The sequence below is a fragment of the Periplaneta americana genome, chromosome 3, assembly GCF_040183065.1.
Source record: "Periplaneta americana isolate PAMFEO1 chromosome 3, P.americana_PAMFEO1_priV1, whole genome shotgun sequence".
Lineage (NCBI taxonomy): Eukaryota > Metazoa > Arthropoda > Insecta > Blattodea > Blattidae > Periplaneta > Periplaneta americana.
This window is the reverse complement of record NC_091119.1, coordinates 100,163,694-100,188,527: the sequence shown is the minus strand read 5'-3', so window position 1 is coordinate 100,188,527 and position 24,834 is coordinate 100,163,694. Positions and strand designations below refer to the sequence as shown.

Here is a 24,834-nt window from a genome sequence, read left to right as displayed (position 1 = left end):
GCTCTGTGACGTCATCCTCAGAGCAATCGTGCTCTTTTTTAAGAACATCGGCATCCAGAGCTCTGAGGGCGAAGAATAGGTGATAAGCTTCAATACTGAACTCTACAGTGACGACCTATAGGCCTACATCTAATTTCATGCATATAATTATTTTATACAATTTTGCTCGTTTTTGTTTCCTTTTCGAGACGAAAATGGTTTTTTATATGAAACATTCCTTAGCGTATTTTGGGAAAGCCATTGATTTAATTCCCAATATGCTCAGTCGGTTTAAGAGAGCAGTGTATTATGATAACAAATGATTGAAATAATTTTAGTTTTGTCCTTTAAATGTGTATAAATTTGATCCGAAGAAATGTAACTTTTCGTTCTGCAAAAGGAAATTTACAATGTTACATTTGTTCGGATCAAATTTCTACACATTTAAAGGACAAAACTTCCCCAAACTTTACTCCTGTTCATCGTTCCTTTCAGTGCATCCTTCAGTAAGCAGTTTCTTCTTAGCCAGTGGCCCATATAATTCCTTTTTCTCTTTCTGATCACCTTCAGCATTGTTCTTTCTTCACCAACTCTTTCTACCACTGCTTCATTTCTTATTCTATCTGTCCATTTCACACGCTCTATCCTTCTCTATATCCACATTTCAAATGTTTCTACTAGCTTTTTTCTTCACTTCGTCGTAATGTCTATGTTTCTAACCCATATAATGCCCCACTCCTCAGAGAGCATTTCATTAGTCTCTTCCTTAGTTCTTTTTCCAGAGATCCGCAGAAGATGCTCCTTTTTCTGTTAAAAACTTCCTTGTCATTGCTATCCTCCTTTTTATTTCCTGGCACAAGCTCATGTCACTACTTATAGTACACCCCAAGTATTTGAAGTTGTCCACTTGTTCTGCTACCTCATTCGGAATTCGTAAGTTTAATTTCTTTATTTTTCTTCCGATAACCATGGTCTTCATCTTGTTTACTATCTTCACCCATACTGCTCACAGCTGTCATTTAGCTCCAGTAGCATATTCCTCAGCATCATCTTTTCTTCTGCTAACAATGTCATATCAACAGCAAATCGTCCACACCTGTGGAGTAACGGTTAGCGCGTCTGGCCGCGAATCCAGGTGACTCGGGTTCGAATTCCGGTCGGGGCAAGTTACCTGGTTGAGGTTTTTTCTGTTTTTTTCCGGAGTTTTCTCTCAATCCAATTTGGGCAAATGCTGGGTAACTTTGGTGCTGGACCCCGGACTCATTTCACCGGTATTATCACCATCACCTCATTCAGACGCTAAATAACCTGAGATGTTGATACAGCGTCGTAAAATAACCTATTTAAATCATCAGCAAATCTTGTATAATGAAAGAGTAGTGGAACGGAGAAAAACGCTCTCCTGTACCGGGATTTGAACCCGGATTTTCAGTTCTACGTGCTGATGCTTTATCCACTAAGCCACACTGAATTCCCATCCCGGTGTCGGATCGAATCCTCTCAGTTTAAGTTCCAGCTATTGGGTTCCCTCTGGTGGCCGCCCTCTGCACTACGTCATAGATGTCTATGAACGTAGGACTAATGTCCACACATGTGCGGAGGTGAACTCGTTATGAGTGACTGGTTGCCCGGCATCCGACGGAATAAGCGCCGTCTTAAATCACAAGTGATTTACGCATATAATATACTTACTTACTTACTTACTTACTTACTTACTTACTTACTTACTTACTTACTTACTTACTTACTTACTTACTTACTTACTGGCTTTTAAGGAACCCTGAGGTTCATTGCCACCCTCACATAAGCACGCCATTGGTCCCTATCCTGAGCAAGATTAATCCAGTCTCTACTATCATATCCCACCTCCCTCAAATCCATTTTAATATTATCTTCCCACCTACGTCTCGGCCTCCCCAAAGGTCTTTTTCCCTCCGACCTCACAACTAACACTCTATATGCATTTTTGGATTCGCCCATACGTGCTATATGTCCTGCCCATCTCAAACGTCTGGATTTTATGTTCCTGATTATGTCAGGCGAAGAATACAATGCGTGCAGCTCTGCGTTGCGTAACTTTCTCCATTTTCCTGTAACTTCATCCCTCTTAGCCCCAAACATTTTCCTAAGAACCTTATTCTCAAACACCCTTAATCTCTGTTTCTCTCTCAAAGTGAGAGTCCAAGTTTCACAACCATACAGAACGACCGGTAATATAACTGTTTTATAAATTCTAACTTTCAGATTTTTTGACAGAAGACTAGATGACAAAAGCTTCTCAACCGAATAATAACAGGCATTTCCCATATTTATTCTGCGTTTAATTTCCTCCCAAGTGCCATTTATATTTTGTTACTGTTGCTCCAAGATATTTGAATTTTTCTACCTCTTCGAAGGATAAATCTCCAATTTTTATAGTTCCATTTCGTACTATATTCTGGTCACGAGACATAATCATATACTTTGTCTTTTCGGGATTTACTTCCAACCCTATCGCTTTACTTGCTTCAACTAGAATTTCCGCATTTTCCCTAATCGTTTGTGAATTTTCTCCTAACATATTCACGTCATACGCATAGACAAGAAACTGATGTAACCAGTTCAATTCCAAACCCTCTGTGTTATCCTGAACTTTCCTAATGACATATTCTAGAGCGAAGTTAAAAAGTAAAGGTGATAGTGCATCTCCCTGCTTTAGCCCGCAGTGAATAGGAAAAGCATCAGATAGAAACTGGCCTATACGGACTCTGCTGTAAGTTTCACAAAGACATATTTTAATTAATCGAACTAGTTTCTTGGGAATACCAAATTCAATAACAATATTATATAAAACTTCTCTCTTAACCGAGTCATACGCCTTTTTGAAATCTATGAATAACTGATGTACTGTACCCTTCTACTCCCATTTGTTCTCCAATATGTGTCGAATACAAAAAATCTGATCATATCATATATATTATTTTAATGTATCGAAGTACATATGATGTTTCCATGCAGATATTCTGCGTCATTGTACGATGAAAGAGTAGTGGAACGGAGAAAAACTCTCTCCGGCACCGGGATTTGAACCCAGGTTTTCAGCTCTACGTGCTGATGCTTTATCCACTCCGTTCCACTACTCTTTCATCGTATGATGACGCAGAATATCTGCATGGAAACATCATGTGCACTTCGGTACATTAAAATAATATATATAAATCTTGTATACTTCATTCTTCTTCCTTCTACTACCACCCCTCCCATGTGGAGAAGAATCATAAAGTGTATATCATTAGTGTGATCAACAGATTGAATGACTGATAGAATAATACATTACTTAATTCTCATTCTAATTTAGTCACAACAACATTTATGGGATTAGTTTCTCTTTCCGTAGCAGGAGAATTCCGTTCTGTAAAGATGTTTTAAGGGCGTTTTAATCATCAAATACAGCTAGCACAGTTGGCACAGAGTAAATGAGGACTTCTTCTCGTATTCGGGTCTCTGAGTTTGCAGCCGAAAGATAGTTTACACGTCTCCTTTACTAGTGATGAGATACTAAGTTTGATTTAATCTCACTGTATGTTCGACGTACGTGTAACTTAAGTTGTGACGAGGAACCTGGCTAACATAAGGTTTTCACTTGGTTGAAAGATTTGCAAAGTGTAAATTTGGATAACATTTAAGAAGCGTTTGAAAGAAGTCAGGGAGTGTGGAACAAAATTATCGTCACTTCAAAGTTCTGTAAGGACATTACAGCTAAATAATGATATACCGTACGAGTAAATGTTGTGACATCATTATTACGTCATTATTATGACTAAGATTTGCATTAGATGCACATTATTTGATGCAAAGAAAATTGTGCTGTTTTCAGTGTAAATGAATGTGCAGGTAAATGCATAAGTCTGGAAATTGTGTAAATGTTGTGAAAGTACAATGATTCAAGCATAAATAGCATTTAATAATATATTGAATAAACAATTATGAAGTAGTGTACTTATAAAAAGGCAAAAAAGATGAACACACGAAATGTAACGTGTGTTCACCAATCAGGTTGATCCGGCAGTGTTTTTTCGTCGGCAAATCGCTGCGCCGCGCCTCTCGGATGTTAGTTATTGATTTAGTAATTTACTTTATTGACCTACTTACTCGCACTTAATTATGTATTATAAATAATTATATGTAGCTCAGTTGGTAGAGCAGCTGGCTGCGAACTGAAAGGTTCAGGGTTCGATTCCCGGTGGTGATAGGATTTTTTCTCGTTGCCAAACTTCCAGAACGGCCCCGAGGTTCATTCAGCCTCCTATAAAATTGAGTACCAGGTCTTTCCCGGGGGTAAAAGGCGGTCAGAGCTTGGTGCCGACCACACCACCTCATTCTAGTGCCGAGGTCATGGAAAGCATGGGGTTCTACCTTCATGTCCCCCAAGTGTCTTCATGGCATGTTACGGGCATACCTTTACCTTTTACCTTTTTAAATTTTACTCACCATTATAACAGACAATCGAAATGTTCACTCTTAGCTCTCAACATTATTTATAGTCCTAGGTTTATTGCATCTACTATTTATAGATTTACGTTTATTTTAGTTTATTTTTAGTAGGTCATTTTACGACGCTTAGGTTATTTAGCGTCTGAATGAGATGAAGGTGATAATGCCGGTGAAATGAGTCCTGGGTCCAACACCGAAAGTTACCCAGCATTTACTCATATTGGGTTGAGGAAAAACCCCGGAAAAAACCTCAACCAGGTAACTTGCCCTGACCGGGAATCGAACCCGGGCCACCTGGTTTCGCGGCCAGACGCGCTAACCTTTTACTTTATTTCATTTACGTTTATTTTATTTTATTTCATGTAATTGTAATTATTGTATATTATATATCACTGCCACCGGGTGTATACCTAATTGTAGTGTTAATAAATACATACATACATACTCTGTGTCAATCAAATGTTTGCAGGAAATTGCTGTACTGCAAAAATCGCTTGCATAATACTCCTATTATGTTCCTTTAGATCCTCGATTACATGAATTGTTTGCGTACACCTTTTGTTTAAGGATAGCCCACACATAAAAGTCACAGTGATTTAAGTCCTGGGATCTTGGAGGCCATAAACCTTTGCTAATTATTTTGCAGTCGAACGCTTAAAAAATCTATTGTTTTCCTTCATTCTAATTAACAAAAAATGATTTTAATGATTAATTTACATAACGTTCCGAATTAATAGTACTAACACCTTAAAAATTTGCCCAATGGTACAGTTTACTCTCCACATTATAAACTTGCATGACTCGCGGAGATCGATCTTGACTACGCAGGGGAATACAATCGCCCAGATTCGACTCTCTGCTACCAAACAAACCGGTGAACAACAGATAGCAGACATTGTCTTAACTACCTTAATAATTAGAGAAGACAAAACAAAGCAAACAATAATTAACATTGTAGAGCTGTAGAGGGGCAGCTCCTCTTTAAGGACCCCATCTTGGAGAATATAAATAGCGATATAGTGCAGTATATTTCAAATTAAAATCATCTTTCTTAACGCGTTTCCAATAGAAAAACAAAATATTATGCATTGATGGAATTCTGCGAGAGAATGGACTGACTGGGCCCGTGAGAGTCCGCCTTGTACCTAATTCATTTTAGCATTAAAAGTTGGACTAGGCACTCTAGCAGTTCTTTCCCGTCCCTTTCCCCACCATCCTCGCAGTCTTCTAGCGTTACTTGGGGCTGGCCCTTCTGTTCAATTCTGTCTGTAGTATTGTGTTAAAGTGAAGTTCTGTAATATATTGAGTTGAACGTAAAGTGCATGTAAGTGCAGCGTTTAATGTGGATAAGTACGTTTACAAAAGTGTGTATAACATTACACCATCAAATAAAAGTATTTAAAGTGTGTAAAAGTGTTTGAAAGAATGAATACAGTAGACAGTTTGATTCTCGCTGTTAAAATTAGAAGATAAGTTGACAATTAAAGCTCTTGGAACTTTTCAGCCTAAAAATATTTACATAAAGATTAATTTTTGATCCTACAGAATTTATCTGTTATGGTAACAATGGTTATTAAAGGAGAAAAATTCGCTCCGGCGCCGGGGATCAAACTCGGGTCCTTGGTTCTACGTACCAAGCAATCTAGCCACTGAGAGAGAGCTTGGTACGTAGAACCAAAAACTCGGGTTCGATTCCCGGCGCCAGGGCGAATTTTTGTCCTTTAATAACCGTTGCTACCAAAAAAATAAATAATTAATTAATTAATAACTCTAGCTCTAGCTCACTTGCCGAATACATCCAGACGCGCAGCATCTGCTGCTGAATTAACAGTGAAGAAAGAAGTCAATAAATATGCTCATCTTTTAGACTTGTGGTCGTCAGCACTCGCTTAAATGGGTAAAGGGTAAGCGGAGCCGTCCCGTGTGCAGCAGGAACAGGTAGAGAGCATACTCGCCAGCAGCTTTGAGAACACCATAGTGCAGTGTGCTTTCCGCGGGTAAGAGACGCTAGCCCCATAGTGCTCTATGCTGATGACCGCTGTTTTAGACAATTATATCTTTATCCCATTTGCTGTGGAGACCTTCGGTCCTTGGAATCATGACGCTAAAGTTTTGATATCTCAAATCGGTCAAATTTTTATCTCCATTATTGTGATCGCCACTGTACTACCTATTTGCATCAACGCTTAAGTATTGCTATTCAACGCGGAAATGCAATGAGCGTTGTAGGTACTCTTCCCGAATCCAGCACTTTGGACGAAATCTTTCTTCTGTAAAATTTATTTAAAAAAAATCGTTCAACAGGACGGAAAGAAATGTAGTTTGAAAAGAAGGGATGGTTAACGGTTTATGAGAAACGAAAATCGTTATATTGGTTTTATTGTGTGTTTTTTGAGGGAGAAACTCTGTGAACTAATAAGGGGTGTACAGAATTAAAGAATTTTTGTCTGAGAGAGTAAAATTACATGAAGATTCTGCAACACACATTAACAACACTATAGCGTATTAAACTTTAGGTGTTGTGTCAATTCAAAAGAAGCGTGTGACACCATAACGTGTCAAATAAGTGGCAGATTCCAAACTTCGGTAATTTTTTCTGCATTTCCGATAGTTTATCCCAAAAAATTCCCTATTTATTGTGATAATTTCCCTGAGTCATTATTACGCAATACAAAATGCTGAATAAGGAAATACTTAGAAGTGAATTAAATGCATTGTAGTCTACTCTAATCCCACGTTCAGTAACGTACCTACCTGTAGTGCGTTAATATTGTTACTCCATGAAACTTACCTTACAGACACACTCCAGGAAGTAACAAAGTTGTTGGAAATGTTTTTGTGATCCTGTGGCTACTGCCGAAGCAGAACGTTGTTTCAGCACCTTTACGCGCATATATAAAACCTTTTTTTGGAAACACTATGACACAAGAAAGATTAAATTCACTGGCTGTTCTTTCTATTCACAAGGACTACACTCACAAAAGAACAAACTATAATTCGAAAGTGACTGATAAATTTGCGCATCAGAAGAAAAGAAAAGCAGCATACCTGTAGAAATAATACGCCACTATAAGTTTGTTAATTTGTTTAACTTGATTATTGTGTACGGTAGAAATGCATGTTTTATTCTTAAGTATTTTCTAGTCCAACGATTGATAATATGAACTGATATGTTGATGTAACTATAACGGAATATCGAGAGGCGTCTATAGAGACATACAGTGTAAGACATGAGTTTATTTTTAATCTGGCACCATCTAACCTAGAACTCACGAGCCGTCACTGCATAGTATGCACCAAGAATGCAGCTGAGAAATTCAACAGCACATTGAAACACAAGTATTGTATTTGAGTGACTAGGAAGCTACATTCTTTAAAAGTAAGATAAGCTACTGTGAAGTTATCACAGGAAACAAGAGAGAGACAAATTTTTATTCGCTGCGCCGCCATCATGTGAAAGAAAAACCATATCGAAGAATTATATGGTGGAGAAGAATAATGGACACAATGAAAATAAAACATATGCCAGCAAAGATTCAGGGCAGACGAGAGTGTAACTATAAAGGGACCGCTAATAGTGAAATACCTCCTAAAACTAATAAAAAAATGTCATATGAATAAATATCAATCAGGTGGTTACACACAGCCAGTCCAGTTAATTTTTCGCTTTCCCGTGTTAAGCGATGTTTTCACTGACGCACTTTTTCGTCGCATGCCATTGCTGATGGTATAGTTTGCATGATTATAGTATCGATAAGAAAAATCTATAACACATTGTTCGAGATATTCGATTATAAATAAATGTCGAATATCTCCGGAGATTTAAATAAAATTATTTTGAATGGAATATTATTCGTATATTGCATTCATAGATATTAAAATTTCTCCTTTCACTTTGATGTACAGTGAGGACTTCTACTAGAGTGAAGTTTTGCCGCTGTTTAAAAAAATAGATGGTAAGTAAGTTGATATAACATTAACACCGAAACGATCACAACTGCCATAACTCTAATTCTGGTTGCGTTCATTAGGGCACTTAGCACCATGTGGATGATGACCGAAACTGCGACGTGACTAGGCTGTACAATATCTAGTTGGCTGTACTTTACATAAGTATCAAACTAATTGTGTTCAGTAAAGATTAGTTCTTTATTTACCTGCACAGTGGCCTTCGGAAACCAAGCGATGGCCACGAATAGCTTCTCTTTCCAATTAAGACCAACGCCCGCAACTGTCGCCGCTGAGGACACCATCCGCATCTGAAAGAGAGAGCCACAGATTGGCATGGTACGAAGTAACACACATTAATGGTCTGTTTCCCGTAGGACTACTAACCACGAGAGACAGAGACAAGCAGGCGATGCCGAGTCCCACGGTCTCGGCTTCGAGTACTGACAGGTTGATCTCGGTGCCGATGAGACCGAACAGCACGGGTTGGAACACCACCCACAGGGTAACGAACCCGCTCGACACGGAGTTCTGGCTGCCGTCCGAGTCCTGCGCCGTCCAGCCGTGGCTGGCTACGAAGGCGGCCACGATGCAGCCCAGAGGGCCCGCGCCCGTGTAGCCGAGGGCGTCCACTCCGAACACCAGCAGCAAGCCCATGCTGCCCAGTAGAATGGTGCGCAGTACCACCACTTGGCTCTGAAACAGTGACGGCATCATACCTACTGACTTAACAGATCGGCTCTTTCTAATCGCTTCTACTCACCTATCTACTTTCATTTCGTAATTTATCCAATTTTTTGGTAGGCCTACTTTGGAGACTGACAAATTGAACATATAATTAATTCGTAATTGACTGATCATTCGTAATTTTCAGTGATCCAATCACCTTGCTTGGTTTCAGGAATCATGATTTCAAAATCTGCCAAAGGATGTGTATTTCTAAGATCGGCAGAAAGGCATTAGCTTAAATTTAACTTTATAGGAAATGAAGATGGGGATTCCGTATACAAGATTAATGTCTCAAAAAAATAAATCTATTCCTGAATAAATAGGGCAACAGGCAAAATTCTCGCAATCATTTCTCGCTAAGTTTTGGACAGATATTCTGGCAGATCTGTTTTCTGTGTCGGCACTTTTATTTGTAGATTCTCTGTTGCTACTAAACCAAAACCTTTAATTTTTTTATTACCAGATTGTATTTTTGTTTATAATATTACTTCAATTGTGCACTACTAATTGTATAGACCACCCTCTGGTTGAGGTTCTGGCTGGTATGTACAGTAGTGGCAAAAAAACCGGACCGACGGAATAATCAAAGTCCCCGAAATGAGCCACTGCGCATGCCACGCCCCCATGCACAAGATAGCGAGTAATCTATTGAAATTGTTGTAGTTTCGACTGCTGACGTAGCCCATTTCGAAAGCCATTAGAAAATAAAAGCTGGTAAAATTCATGTTCTGGAAATAATAAGTTAATTAAGTAGTAAAGTATCGCTGCAATCGAAAAGTATTGGGAATAAATTTGAACAAGGAACAAAAAAGAGTTTCCTTCCCAGGCAGGATTCGAACTATGAAAGTCTTAGTTACCAGTCTATCGTGCTGTCACTGTGAACAAGGCTCTGAAATCAGCTACAAAGGTCGATCCGGTTTTTTTGCCACTATTGTACATCTGTTATCAGGCAGTACATCTCACTTGACAATATGTGTCACAGGAAGAAAAATTGTTTATAATACATCTGAAGTCTGACTAGTGTAATATGTAGCTAGTCGGCAATATATGCAATGGAGGGTGAAAGGAACTGGTCACCCTACCCCAATATCTCCTGGCCTAGTTGTCTCACAAGTGGTGCCTTCTTGGTATCACTTGTGAGGTTCAGATCTGTCTTCGGACAGTTGACTAAACAACAAACAATTGTATAGGCCTATATTTTCAGAATTAGGATTTAGAATTAGAATACAGTTGTGTTGGTCTGAATGTTTCATTTTTGTTTCGATTTCCCAATTTAGAGTATGGACCTTTAATAAAAGATGTAATTAACGAAAGGTATGCAATATATTTTCTCTTCAAATGAAGCTACATTTCTTAACTAGTCCCAGCTCACAACACATTTTTCACTGTGATGCACTCAAAGTGCATCGTATCTGTCAATTATTATTACTTTAATATTACAGAACTCGCGATTAAATAACCTACCAAACACAAATCTATACCTTCGAGGTATTACTGAGAGAAACCGCGCGGCACGACTAATTTTATGCGAAACTTCGGCATCCTCTGCCCGTTATTGGGCCTGGCGACACAATTTACATTGCTTCATATCCTAACTACTGATATCATTAACAATCGACTGTGATTCAGTAAACACTTTTTGTTTCACCACGCAGATACCAATACTCGGTACGGGGAAAGACGCAGTCTACGTAAAAACACCTTATTAATAAATAAGCTGTCATACTGCGTATGTAGGTACAATAAATAGAATGTGAGATGACAGCGATGGATTGTGCAATAGACACAAGGAATGCGTAATACAAAATTTACTGGGACGGTGTCTTGAAATTATTGATGATGATGATGATGATGATGATGATGATGATGATGATGATGATGATGATGATGATGATGATGATGATGATGGATTGGCACGTGTATTGATTGCTCACGCTGCTGAATTGGCCTTGTAACTGAGTGTTACTTAGCATACATTAGCACAAGCATCGTATAAACAAGTTCATGACATAGACATTGGCGTCACATGCAACTGCACTAGCAGACTCTTGAATAATTAAGAAATTGCATACATACCATAAGTGTTCTGCCCAAGGGCAGGTCTTTCACTACAAACTCAGCATTCTCCAATAGTTCCTATTTTCTGCCTTTCTCTTAGTCTCCTCATATAATCCATTTATCCTAATGTCGTCTATCATCTGATATCTTCTTCTGCCCGAGCTCTTCTCTCGTTCACCATTCCTTCCAGTGCATCCTTCGGTAGGCAATTTCTCCTCAATCAGTGACCTAATCAATTCCTTCTTCTCTTTCTGACTAGTTTCAGCATCATTCTTTCTTCACCCACTCTTTCCAACACAGCTTCGTTTCTTATTCTGTCTGTCCATTTCACACGTCTCATTCTTCTCCATATCCACATTTCAAATGCTTCTAGTTGCTTCTCTTCACTTCGTCGTAATGTCCATGTTTGTGCCCCTTACAATGACACACTCCACACAAAGCACTTCACTAGTCTCTTCCTTAGTTATTTTTTCCAGATGTCTGCACAAGATGCTCCTCTTTCTATTACAAGCTTTCTTTGCCATTGCTATCCTCCTCTTGACTTCCTGGCTGCAGCTCATTTTACTGCTTATAGTACATCCCAAGTATATGAGCTGTCCACTTGGTGTACTGCCTTATTCAGAATTCGTAAGTTTACCTTCTTTATTTTTCTTGCGACAATCATGTTCTCAGTGGCGTAGCGAGCGGGTGGGCCAGGTGGGCCCAGGCCCACCCAAAAAATATGCGAATTTTTTGCGTTTTTTGTGGAAAATATTCAACATTAAAACTAAACCATGAATCCAGAGCAATAGTTACAGTCGATAACATTAAGGTAAGAAGTAAAAAATGCGTTCATTTCTTCAAAAGCCAATTTAACTGTGTTGGATTGGGCCTAAAAATTGTCTGGCAGCGATAAAAAGAAGAAAGCTGTAGAGACTATTGGATTGTTACATCAGCTAGAAAAATTTGACACCTTATTTTATTTGGTATGTTTAGACGATATTCTTGCTCTTGCAAATTCATTATTGGAAGCACCTCAGTCTCTAAAAATGGATATTAGTAAATGTTCGTCCTTCATTAAGGCAATGATATGAAACTTTTCAAAGCTCTGAAACGAAGAAAAATTCGACAATCATGTCAAGCACAAGGCTTTGTAATCTAGCAATTCTATCCATTGAGAGAGAGAAAAGTTGGGATTTGTTGAAGGACCCATCATCAGCGATCGACAGATTCGTTGCTAGGAAATCTCGACAGCTCCAGTTCACCTTATGAAGCGTTTGTATAGGTATGCCTTGCATGATTGTTTATCATAATCATTTTGCATGTTATTAAATAAGACTTCCGAGAATGAGTTTCAAGAGAGTTGACGGCAGCGGCATTGTCAGGAAATGGGTCAGGTATTTTATAAACCCTGCATATCTGGCCCACCCAAAATAATTAGTCTGGCTACGCCACTGCATGGTCTTCATCTTGTTTGCATTTATCTTCATCCCATACTGCTCATAGCTGTCATTTAGCTCCAGTAGCATATCCCTTAGTATCTTCTCCTCTTGTGCTAACAATGCCATATCATCAGGAAATTTTATGCACTGTATTCTTCTTCCGCCTACTTTCACCCCTCCCATGTTCTAAAAATAGTTCTTCACCAAATCCTCCATGTTGATGTTGAACAGGATAGATGATAAAGGGCATCCTTGACGTACTTCTCTCCCTATTTCGCTTCCTTCAGATATTTCTTCTCCTATCGTGACTTTGACTCGTTGTTTCACGTAATGGTTACTGATATTAACATTATATGTTTACGAGACTTGTCTGATAATTCGCGCATGTATAAGGTGATTTTCAACATCCTTATTTATCGTGTAAAGTTTGGAAAAACCTTTACGCATAAAATCACTCAAACATAAAACAATAATAAGAAATCTTTACAGTTTATTTCATATAATGTTTACAGAAAATCTTCCAAAAACGAGCGAGGGAAATTTATTTTAGGAGGGCTTCACGCGGAAAATATTAAGTAAACTAAATTTATCACGTGAAGAAATTTATGGTGGAAGCCACCAGATCACTCATGCCATAGTGCAGAAATGACCTCAGCAGTATCATCACGGTGCACACTTACATCCTTCTTGTCCGGAATGTAACGCAGAAACAGACCGGCTGCCACTCCGAGCAACAGGCCTATCAGCAGCCCCAGTGGTCCTTGCAGGATCTGCATCGTTTGGCTGCCTGTAACATCACAAATGGTTGTAGCTGTTTTGTCCAGATTGATATGGGAGTAATCAATATTTTGTTCCGTCAACTATGTTCGGAATGGAATGTAATTTCAGAAGAGAGTACTACAACCCAACACTGCGACGTTTCAAGATCTATTGCACTAACCCTTACACTAGACTCATTCCCACACTCACACCGGCTGACTACACCGGCTGACGCTCTGTGCGTCTCCAGCTGGCGTTCGAGGAATGCAATGGAGTGATATACCTAGGTTAGATGCCTAATGTAGGGAACGGAAGAATCCCGAGAAAATACGCAATTGCGACCTTGTCTACCACAAGTGTCACTATGGATATTTTAATAAAAGAAACTCCCAGAACGTACTGGGACTCGAACCTACGTGACAGGCTGAAAGTCTGACCTCATATCCACCCCAAGGCTGTCAGCTATTTTTACTCCGAGTCTATAATTTGTGCGTTTTTCATTATAAACTAGATAGTTGCGATGGTAGCCTAGGGACGTGGGTCAGCACGGCGCTGCCATAAATTAAGAAAACATAGAACGTCACGCTGACAAGTGGCAAACATCGAGACCACTATTCTAGTTTTCACTCAATAAGTTATGCATGTTACGTTATAAAATAACCGACTTTTTGACACTTCTATTTATTAAGAAGTAATTAAAGTTACGTTTAAGCAACATATTTTATTTATAGTATAAACAGAGTACCATTTTCTTAATTAACTCTCTCATATTTCGATGCACATTTTATCGACACTGTCATAGCTGTTAATGCTAGAACTATCGTGTTCCTTTAACACTGGTACAGTATCATAAGCTCTGCGATGGCCATCGGGACAACTCGAGCCGTTTGTCTATTGATTCGGACCTGCGATCGGGCGTTGGTCCCATTCCACTTGGGCTGATTACCTTGGCTTTCTCCAAGATCTTCCGCAACTGTAAGGCGATTGTCGGTAATCCCATGACGAATCCTCGGCCTCATCTCGCAAATACCTCTTTCTGTCACCAATTTCATCGATACTAAATAACCTAGTGCCGTAGTTTACACAGCGGCATTAAATAACCAGCTATAAAACTCCTTAATAATATTGTAAAAGTGAAAGGAACCTCTGAAATATATTAGTAGTTTTCTGTTGTTTCAGATTGTAGTTAGTGCCGAATACTTATTGTAACTTGACGGAGTGCCAAAATATTAATCCTCCTAGCCGAAGTTTCCCCATCCCCAATTTATTCATAATTGGCTCACCTTGCGAGAATATGATGCCTAGCACAATGCCAAAAGCCGATATGGCATTGATGTCGTCAATACTAGCCGCCGCCATGACTAGAGTGGGGATGCCCTTCCTCTTTCCATAGCCCTTGTCTTGCAAGTTGCAGAGGCAGGGAATAACGACGGCGGGAGATACTGCAGCCAGCACGCACCTGCAATACAGGACAGAAAATCAACTGGGAAGAACCACTTAATGCGAGGAACGGAGCGTGGGGTGGCCACCAGTCACTTACCCTAGCAGAAAGCCCCAGAGCAGCGGCAGACCCAGCAGACCATGCGCCATGAAGGCCACTACAGTCGCTTCCACCACAGAGGGCACCAGCGACAAACGCAGCACTACCCAGCTCAGCCGCTTTAGGGCTGCGGGATCGAGCCCCAGACCAGCTCGGATCAGTATCACCACCAGAGCCACCTTTCTGTGGCATGGGAGAAAGAAATTGAGAGCGGAAGAAATAAAAAGAAATCATAAATTAATTAATTATTGGGTGGATGAAAGAAACGAATTAAATAGAAATGCTATAAACTAAGGCATAAGAAAACGATAAATTAACATGGAAAGGGAGAATTAAATAAAGAAAAATGATGGATGAAGAAACGAGCGAAAAATAAAAAGAAAAGCAAAGCAAAGCATGAAAGTAACTTAAAAGGGGAGAAATAAATAAAATGCAAGAAAATATAGGCGAGAAAAAAAATAAAGAATAACAAAGAAAAATACGGGTAACGAAATAGAAAATAAAATAAAAACCAAAGTTAAAAAGAATAAGAAAAAGTGAGAAATAAAATAAAGAAAAAGAGGAAAAGAAAAAAATGTAGATTGCAGGAAAACTAAACAAAGAAAAGCATTTAAAGAGCTAAACACGGAGAGGAAAAAGAGGAGAGAATGAATGAATAGATTAATCAATTAATAACTGAACGAATGAATGAATGAATGAATGAATGAATGAATGAATGAATGAATGAATGAATGAATGAATGAGTGGATGAATGATGGAGTTAATTAATTAATTAAATTAAGAGAACGTAGAATAAGAAGTAATTGAGAATGAAATAATTAAGAAGATGGGAGGAAAAAAGGACGAAAATGTGAAGGAAAAACGGAGGAGGAAAGAGAGAACAAAAGTAAGAGGGAGAAGAAATTAAACAGTAGTAAGTTAGAAGCAATAAAGGAAGTAAAATTGAAAATCTCAGAAAGATGACATTGAAATAATGAAAAAAAAAGTGTAGAGCACAATAAAAACTAAATAAAAAAGAAAATAAGAAAGACAGAAAATAGAAACAAACAAATCAAGTGAAAAATATTAGGTTGTCTTATAAATTCGTTCGCTCCTTCGCCACTTTCCAACCACTAACAATCGCAATTTTTCTCTGGAAATTTATAAATTCCATTCTTCCAAAATCTGGCGATTTTCTGGTTGATGAACTATTCCATATTGAGTCTGCAGTCCTGAAGTCAGGCGTTTGTCAGTAAGGAAATTCTGCAGGGATCTGAATAGATAAAAGTCGGAAAGTACAATGTCAGGAGAATAGGGCGAGTGGGATAACATATTCCAGTCGAAATTCCGCAACTTTTGACGAGTCACCATAGAAGTATCTGGTCTGGCATTGTCGTGCTGAAAGACGACCCCACCACTGTTGGCCAGTTCCTGTCTTTTCCCTTCATTGGCTGCCTTGAGACGATCCAACTGATAACAATAGGCCTATTTCTTTGAAGAAATTCGTAATAGAGAATTCCCTTTCAATCCCGCCAAATATATATAGCATAACCTCCCTTGGATGAAGTCCTGGCTCTCATTTCTTGCGCCAAGACTTTCTTCTTTGGACTTTGTCGCACACAATCCACTTTTCAACCCTTGTCACCAGCCGTTTCAGAAAAGGATAATTTTGATTGAGTATTAATTATTAAAGAATCGCAGGTGGAAACGCGCTGAACCAAATTATCTTTACTTAATTGGTGCGGAACCCATATATCGCGAATATTTACGTAATCAGGTTTCTTAAGTGCCTGACTACGCTAGCATGAGGTAAGTTCAGCTCCTGCGCCATGAATTGAGTTGTCATCCGTGGATTATTTAAAAGAACATCCTTTATTCTTTTCAGTCTGTAATCACAGGCCGCCCAGTGCGGGGTTTGTCTTTTAGGAACAAATTTTTGGCTCGAAAACGAGTAAACCACTTTTGGCACAATTGATTCGTCACTGCATCTTCTCCGTAAACAGCACAGATTTTCCGTTGGATTTGTGAGGCGGTTTTACCCTTACGATAACAAAACAACATAAGATGCAGTAAATGTTCCTTTTTCCGTTCCATGTTATTTTTGTAAACACTCACAATTCAACGCTGCTGCATTCAACGTCAGTCACAAACTTTGTGTCCAAACCCCTATAGAACCAGGCGATATTGCACGTCAAGCACGCTCTGCTAAGATCAATAACTTTCCATGTAAAATAGGAAAAACGACCTTAAAGAATATGCGCTGCGGGTTGCTTATGCCAGGGGTTACCTCGTACGAGTTTCAATTTATTGGATATCTATGTAATAAAGGGTCTGGTTGTTGAGCCATATGTCGCAGGGATGTTTCGGCAATTATGACAATTTAGCTGTACATAGGGTAGAGTCTCTTCAGGCAGAACATGTGAAACTTACGATAAAAGAGAACGAACTTATGAGACAAACCAATAGAAAGAGCAAAAGCGAACAAGATGGCTGATGAAAGAGTTTTAAAAAATGGAAATAGAAAACAGAGTATGGTGCAGTGTTCAGACTAAGAGTGGATTAATTGAATACCTGAGGTTTGCTGCAACTGGTACGAAGTGGTCACTGAGTTGCAGGAAGCCCACGTTACGCAGCAAGATGCCGACGAGCAGCATGCCCAGCAGAGGGGGCAGCCCCGAGGGGCGCAGCGCGCAGCCAGCCAAGTGAGCCACCACGAACAGAACCCCCATGCGAAACAGCTGGCCCCCTGGTCCGGCGTCCGATCCCATCACCGAGAATAAGACGCCCCAAACTACGAGCCCCAGCGCGCCCAGCGCCAGCGCCCTCGACGCCACACCCCACAGCCTGCAACGTCATTGTCATTAACTTGCTTGCTCGAACATGATTCTGGGAACCTGCGCTACAGCTTTGCCTACGGCTACAGACCAGAGTCTGCTAGATATGATTAAATCCAAACTATCTTGAGTCGACATGCTTGGAGATGAAGAATCGTATGTGTTGGATGTAGGGGTACGTGTAAAGTGGAATTCACCTTCCTCAATAAAGAAGTATATTTCTACTACAGCCCTCAGGTTTAGGATTTTTTCTTATGTTCTTATGACGTCCATTTCTATGGTAATCATGATAAGGATACATATTTCCGTGAACAGAGTTAGCAAGGTCATTTATTTATTGTTGTTATTTATTTATATCTATAACCGGGCAAAGCCCCAATTACAGTAGATAGTACAGATATTTGTTTAAAACACAGAATTGCAGATAACCTGAAAAACATATACAAATGCAAGATACAAGTGTAAATAAAAATTAAGAATGAAAAATGAAAAAAACAGACAAATAGATAGGCCTACTACCTAAATAAAAGGCAGATATAGATATAAATGAAAAATACAAAATAAAAATAAATGAAAAATAGATAAGTATAGATATCATAGCCAAAAATGTAAAATGTACCTATAAATGACAAATTACAGAGTAACAAATAGATAGCAATATTATTTAAAACCAACTACCTTCAGTATATTAATAAGAAAATGTTTATATTTCATGTAAGAAATGCTGAAATCTAGATCCCATGTGTTACATATTTCATTGAAATTTGAGCACATTTTTAACACTGGTGAATTTTTATGTGCTGAAGTGTTTGGTTTTTTATAATATAACAATTGACGATTTCTTAAATGTGATTATCTAGCGTTAATCTGGATTTGTGATAATATTTCGCTATTATCCAGTAGACCGTTGAATATTTTATGTAATAAAAGTTGCTCAGTAAGTAATCTACGACTTCCAAGAGACATTAAATTAAATTCAGCAAGTAGATTGTTGTACGAAATTTTGTTTTGAAGGACCAAATAATGATATTTTCTAAAATGCAGATACCATGAGAATCGTTTTTTTTTTTTTTTTTTTTTTTTTTTATGATTTGCAAGTGGATGACCAAATTACTGAGACATATTCCAATTTAGCGCGAACATGACAATTAAAAAGGAGTGTCAAAGTCGAAATGTTTTATAAAGTTTTTGAATTTCTAATAATAAAATCCAAATTTTTAAAAGCATTATTTGTTATATTAAATATGCGATTATGAAAAGTCAAATTATGATTAATAGTTACACCGAGATCTTTTGCACAATATATTCGTTATAATGGTTCATCATTCATTGTATAATTACCTCTTAAATTATATGTAGTTCTTGTATAAGTCATATAACAACATATTTTTATATTATAGAAAATGGTGGTATATGACTTATACGTTACTCATTACGTTTTTTTATGTAAATTACATGCAATTTACTAGTAATTTATTTGGCGTAAGAAATAGTTGTTACACAGCCGTAAAAAGCGAATTTTCTTTCGAGTATTAACAGTATAATAACTATTTCAATTATATTACACTTTAAACTTTAATTTCCTTCTGTATTTCAGCAAGAAATCATTATTTACTGAAGATTGTTTTTATAGCCACCTTTTAACAGATTAAAAGAAATTATACTTGTTCTTCACGTTTTTTAATTGAGAAAGCTGGCGATATCTACTTCTTGCAGTAATAGTTAGGCTATATGACAGTTATTCGATTGAACAATTTTAGTAACAGCTTTAAATTCCCCTGGTGTACTTTTTATGTATGTACGAGTAATAGTGAAAAGAAATGAGTTTAATTGTTGTATAAGAAACTGCTGAATCGACAGACTATTTAACTACTTATTTTAAAATGTAACTGATTTTACTTCCAACACTGAAAATATTGCCGGTTAACACTTGTTATTACCGTATTTTAATTTTCACTGAAAAAAAAATTGTGCACTTCAAATTCTTATAATTCTCACTCTTAAGCCTTGGTTTTTCTGAACCGACGCATGCGACGTAGGAGGTGCGATGCCCGCCTCGCACACGAAAGATAGTGAGTGGTTTCTATAACTGCGAGGTACGAGGTCTTTGTATCTCGCAGCCATAGAAACCACTCACTATCTCTCGTGTAGTCCGGATTTGTGCACGTCGCATACGTCGGTTCAGAAAAACCAAAGTTTAACACATCTTTCATACTAATATTTATCACTAGTACAACCTTTTAACTTAAGTTTATCTTATGCCTATTTAGGCTATAATTGAACCATTTGAAGCAGTTTCTTTAATCATTCAAGCTGAGAAGGTTTCGTGTCATATTATGTACAAAAGACTAATTACAGGAAAGTTTTTAAGTTGAAGGTGATAAAGTGTTCAATGACTCCAATGTAACTTCTGACAGCTCCTTATGTTGCCATTATGATTTATTTTTTCCGACCACATTATTAGAATTAAATTCCTTTGCTGTGTGAATGTTAAGGCTATCATTGAAATCTAGAAAATGACGCGCTCGCAGGCGAATCGCGATACGTGCAAATTATGTGAATGTGCAGTTTGGAACGTTCAAATAAATGTTAAGAGCACATAATAATTTCGAAGAGAAAGTTTTTTTTTTAACCTTTTTGTTTTTTGTCGTACATAATAATAATAATAATAATAATAATAATAATAATAATAATAATAATAATCATTGCAAAAATATGTTCTCTTTTAATGTATTTATTTTTTGTATTTTTACGTACTTAATGTTTTCTAAATATTTTAGCGTTTTACCGTTCGATTTACTTGTCACGTAGAATAATACTTTTACGCGTAATTGCACAATCTGTCCAGCCAATCTAGTAGGTCAGCACTGTGACAGTTTAATACGTACGCTTGTTTTTGTTAATTGAATAGAATCATTATTGGCAACAGAATATTTGATATCTATTATTATGATATAGAGTCTAAAAGGCTATCGACAAAATCAACAGTAACAGGTAAAACACAAGGAAAACAGTAACAATAGTGAAACAGTATATTGCCTAAATCATAAAATTCATTAATGTTCTGAGTCAGCCAACCAGAGATAAGTCGTTTAACGACATCCTTTTCAAGATAGTGTAGTGAGTACCTCAGAAAGTGACCTCAGTGTCTAAGGTTTAGAATAGTTGTTTCCCCTTTCTTTACATTAAATGTCACTAGTCCTATGTTGTAGGGTAATATAGTAATCTATTTGACGTTTATTCTGAGCTGGAACATTTCAATTGAAATATCGTTTTAGTGTGACAGACATTTATGAAGACGAATGGGAAACTGACAGACTACGAGAGACAATTCTAAGGAGCATTCACATGTTTTGAAAAGTATTTCAGCTTTTGTACAGAAACTTTGAAAAGGCTTTGAAAGTAACTTAAATGGTACTTCAAGCTGCCTCACAGCTCACAGGTGGGGCTGGGCTAGTCATAATTTATCGGGATTTGTATGCCCTAATTGTTGTCACAATTCTTATGTTTTGAAGGGAACATGTCCCATGTCACATAACTCAACGCGTGAGGGACGCCAGCACAACAGGTGTTTCCCCCTCAATGACTGTTGTTCCCTATATAAGTTTTGACTCACCCGGACCCCTTGCTCACTTGCGAACTCTCAGTTCCGAACTCTGTATTTTATCGCTCACTTGTGATTTCTTGTTTCCGCGCTCACTTGCGTATTCTGCGCTAGTCGACGCTAACATTCTGTAACCATGTACTTTTAACGTTTTGTAACTTTGTATCTGTTCTCATTTAGCGACTTAAATTCTGTGACTAAGCTTCGGCTATCATTTCGGCCTGATATAATTAGAACCGTTAATAAACGTGAGCTAGCACAGTGATCCTTCTATTTATTTCTTCAACTCAACTCATCTTCCAACATCTGGGGTCGTAGCCGGTACTTCAAGAATTACGTACAACCTACGTCTTCGAAGGGAGTCCGTTGATCCTGGGACTGCAGCCTGGGACACGACAATAGAAAAAATTCACTATACAGCTTATTGCATATTCTAAGACCACTGTCTTTGACAGTCTACATTGAGGAATGTCAAAGTAACCCTTCTTCCTAAGATCATAGGAATGTGGAGAACTTGTAACCTAATTAGAATTTCTCATCTCATAGCCATACATTTTTGTTTCAAGGATATATTAATCCAGTTATAGTCATAATTTTTTCTTTTGTAAAAAATGGTTTAAGTAAACCGTAGAAGACGAACCAGTTATGGCTCGTATTGTTCTTTTTTTAACTCAAAATATCTTATGTATATGACAACCATCACCCCAGATTAATAACCATATTTCATAATGCTCTAAAATATGAAAAGTAAGCTGTTCTAAAATATTGATGTAAGACATAACATATTAAATTTCTCAATAACTAAACCACCCTTGATAATTTACAGCAATATAGTTAATATGTATTATGTCTCGTGACTAGAATATTCTACGAAATGGAACTATAAAAATTGGAGATTTATCCTTCGAAGAGGTGGAAAAATTCAAATATCTTGGAGCAACAGTAACAAATATAAATGACACTCGGGAGGAAATTAAACGCAGAATAAATATGGGAAATCCGTGTTATTATTCCGTTGAGAAGCTTTTGTCATCTAGTCTGCTGTCAAAAAATCTCAAAGTTAGAATTTATAAAACAGTTATATTACCGGTTGTTCTGTATGGTTGTGAAACTTGGACTCTCACTTTGAGGGAGGAATAGAGATTAAGGGTGTTTGAGAATAAGGTTCTTAGGAAAATATTTGGGGCTAAGAGGGATGAAGTTACAGGAGAATGGAGAAAGTTACACAACGCAGAGCTGCACGCATTGTATACTTCACCTGACATAATTAGGAACATAAAATCCAGACGTTTGAGATGGGCAGGACATGTAGCACGTATGGGCGATTACAGAAATGCATATAGAGTGTTAGTTGGGAGGCCGGAGGGAAAAAGACCTTTGGGGAGGCCGAGACGTAGGTGGGAAGATAATATTAAAATGGATTTGAGGGAGGTGGGATATGATGGTAGAGACTAGATTAATCTTGCTCAGGATAGGGACCAATGGCGGGCTTATGTGAGGGCCGCAATGAACCTCCGGGTTCCTTAAAAGCCAGTAAGTAAGTAATTATAGTTAATATGTTCTTTCCAGATTAGTTTGGGGTTAAGAACAATCACCAACATCTTCACTATATTAGTTGTATCAATGCATTTCAATTAAAAATCAAGTATTCAGTTTTGGATTCATGTAATAAAAACCCATTCGAAGAAAACTAGGGTTTCACCTTTGAAAAAAAAAATTGTTTCTTTAAATTTTCAAGTTCATTTAGATCTTTTGATCTAAAGAAGAAAGTTGTGTCGTCAGCATACATGATAGAATGAACAGGTAGGCTATATTAATCGGTAGATTATTAATGGAAATTATGGTGCCACCTATTGAGAACTAGCAGAACTCTTTGAAGTTTGTCAATTTTTCTTATCTTTGGTTCTGACTTATCCCGCGGTTGAAAAGTTAGCTTATACGATCATAACATTGTAGGTCGGATACCTTTGAACGTCAGTGTACAAGTTGCGGGTAAATGACACTTGGAACGGCACTGTAGTACTGATAAACATAGACGACATGTTCGCAGTGTAAAGATTCCATCGGATTTACAAAGATGCACGAACGAGACTTTCTGCAGGGATTTGTGTGATACAATGGTGCGTGCAAATATTCCTTTTAATAAATTAGAGAATGTACATTTTCGGTAATATTTACGGAAATACATTAGGCAAGACATTCCTAGTGAGTCGTCGCTTCGTAAAAACTACTTCCCTCCTTTGTATGTAGACATACTAAACAAAATGAGAGAAAATGTGAGTGAGAACAACATATTTGTTAGTATTGACGAAGCAACAGTGCCACTGAGAGGTTTGTAGTGTAATAGTGGTGGGAATCCTACGCAACGTTGGAGTGATTACACTATCAATTATAAAGAAGAGTATCATCATAGGGTCCGATTTTCGAGGAAATATTCCACTTCGTATCAAACTTATTTCTCAGTTATGTTTATATATAGGCTTCGTATTCCAGCTACCTATAAACTGGAATGAAGTTTCCCGATTCCAAGCATATGTGACGTCACAGCGCAGATACAGGTACGTTCGTATACAAACTAGTTACGCATCCTCTGCCCTCTTCCTCTAGAAAGGGAAAACCGGGACACAGTCATAGTGAGTAATCTTATCGATCACTGCCCTTACTAGTCGTATTAGGGCTATTTAAGTAACTACGCCTTTGTGGCTGATTGAAGATTCATTGCAGAGCGTGTAATATTGCGGGGCATAGTTGAGGATATTTGAACTAATATTTTTACTGTCAATATAGACAACATTACATATAAATTGTGTGAAATAAACGTAAAATTGACAAAAAACAGTGCACTGAAAGACACTCTCCATTTTAGGGAATTTCTAGAAAAGTACGTAGAAAATTAGAGAGTTTTCAGTGATGAGTGAGATGCAATATCCTAATGAAACATGAAAAAATATCACACAATAGGAATATCTTGTACTATATCATGCACCAGTAACGTTATGTACTATTGAAAGAATTTCTTGCAGTATAAAATCATTTCAAGTGACATCCGCATATGTTCAATTTCCGTAACTTACGAATGCACGTTATTATTCACTGCAAAGATCACGACGAAAATGAACATCACGGCTCAAGCATGTGTTTACTAATAGGCCTATGGCTTCAGAATGTCGGGAGTTGACTGTACTCCACGAACATGCAGCTACGATGTGTTTGTTTATATCCTTATCCGTTGTATTACCTGTGTTCGGCGTACTATATACCTAATGCGTCTTTAACTTCAGTCTTTAGGTAGCTGGAATACGAAGCCTATATATATATATATATATATATATATATATATATATATATATATATATATATATTCAAATCACCACCTCATGAAGATTATTTTCTCTGCGAAGTATGAAAATGAAAAAAATTAAAATTAAAAATGTAGATTAAGCTACAGTATATTATATAAAACAAGATTTATACTTCTTAGATTTTAAAATACCGACCCTGTATTACAAA

General features: G+C 37.7%; 1 protein-coding gene and 1 long non-coding RNA gene across 10 annotated transcripts in view; one reads left to right on the top strand and one right to left on the bottom strand.

Moving 5' to 3' along the window:
• The window catches only part of LOC138696327 (sodium/hydrogen exchanger 9B2-like), a 119,151-nt gene that overhangs the window by 68,719 nt on the left and 25,598 nt on the right, over window positions 1–24,834 (bottom strand). For all 9 annotated transcript variants that reach the window (XM_069821129.1, XM_069821130.1, XM_069821135.1 and 6 more), the window contains 6 exons: window positions 17,458–17,730; window positions 14,908–15,090; window positions 14,651–14,826; window positions 13,289–13,395; window positions 8,788–9,096; window positions 8,610–8,711 (listed from right to left, as the gene is read on the bottom strand). In XM_069821129.1, the coding sequence (XP_069677230.1) occupies window positions 8,610–8,711; window positions 8,788–9,096; window positions 13,289–13,395; window positions 14,651–14,826; window positions 14,908–15,090; window positions 17,458–17,730 (1,150 nt within the window). The remainder of the gene's footprint in view (window positions 1–8,609; window positions 8,712–8,787; window positions 9,097–13,288; window positions 13,396–14,650; window positions 14,827–14,907; window positions 15,091–17,457; window positions 17,731–24,834) is intronic.
• LOC138696329 (uncharacterized) overlaps window positions 23,276–24,834 on the top strand; it is a 130,323-nt gene continuing 128,764 nt past the window's right edge. Inside the window, exon 1 of the long non-coding RNA XR_011331324.1 lies at window positions 23,276–23,444. This is a non-coding gene — a long non-coding RNA (uncharacterized lncRNA). The remainder of the gene's footprint in view (window positions 23,445–24,834) is intronic.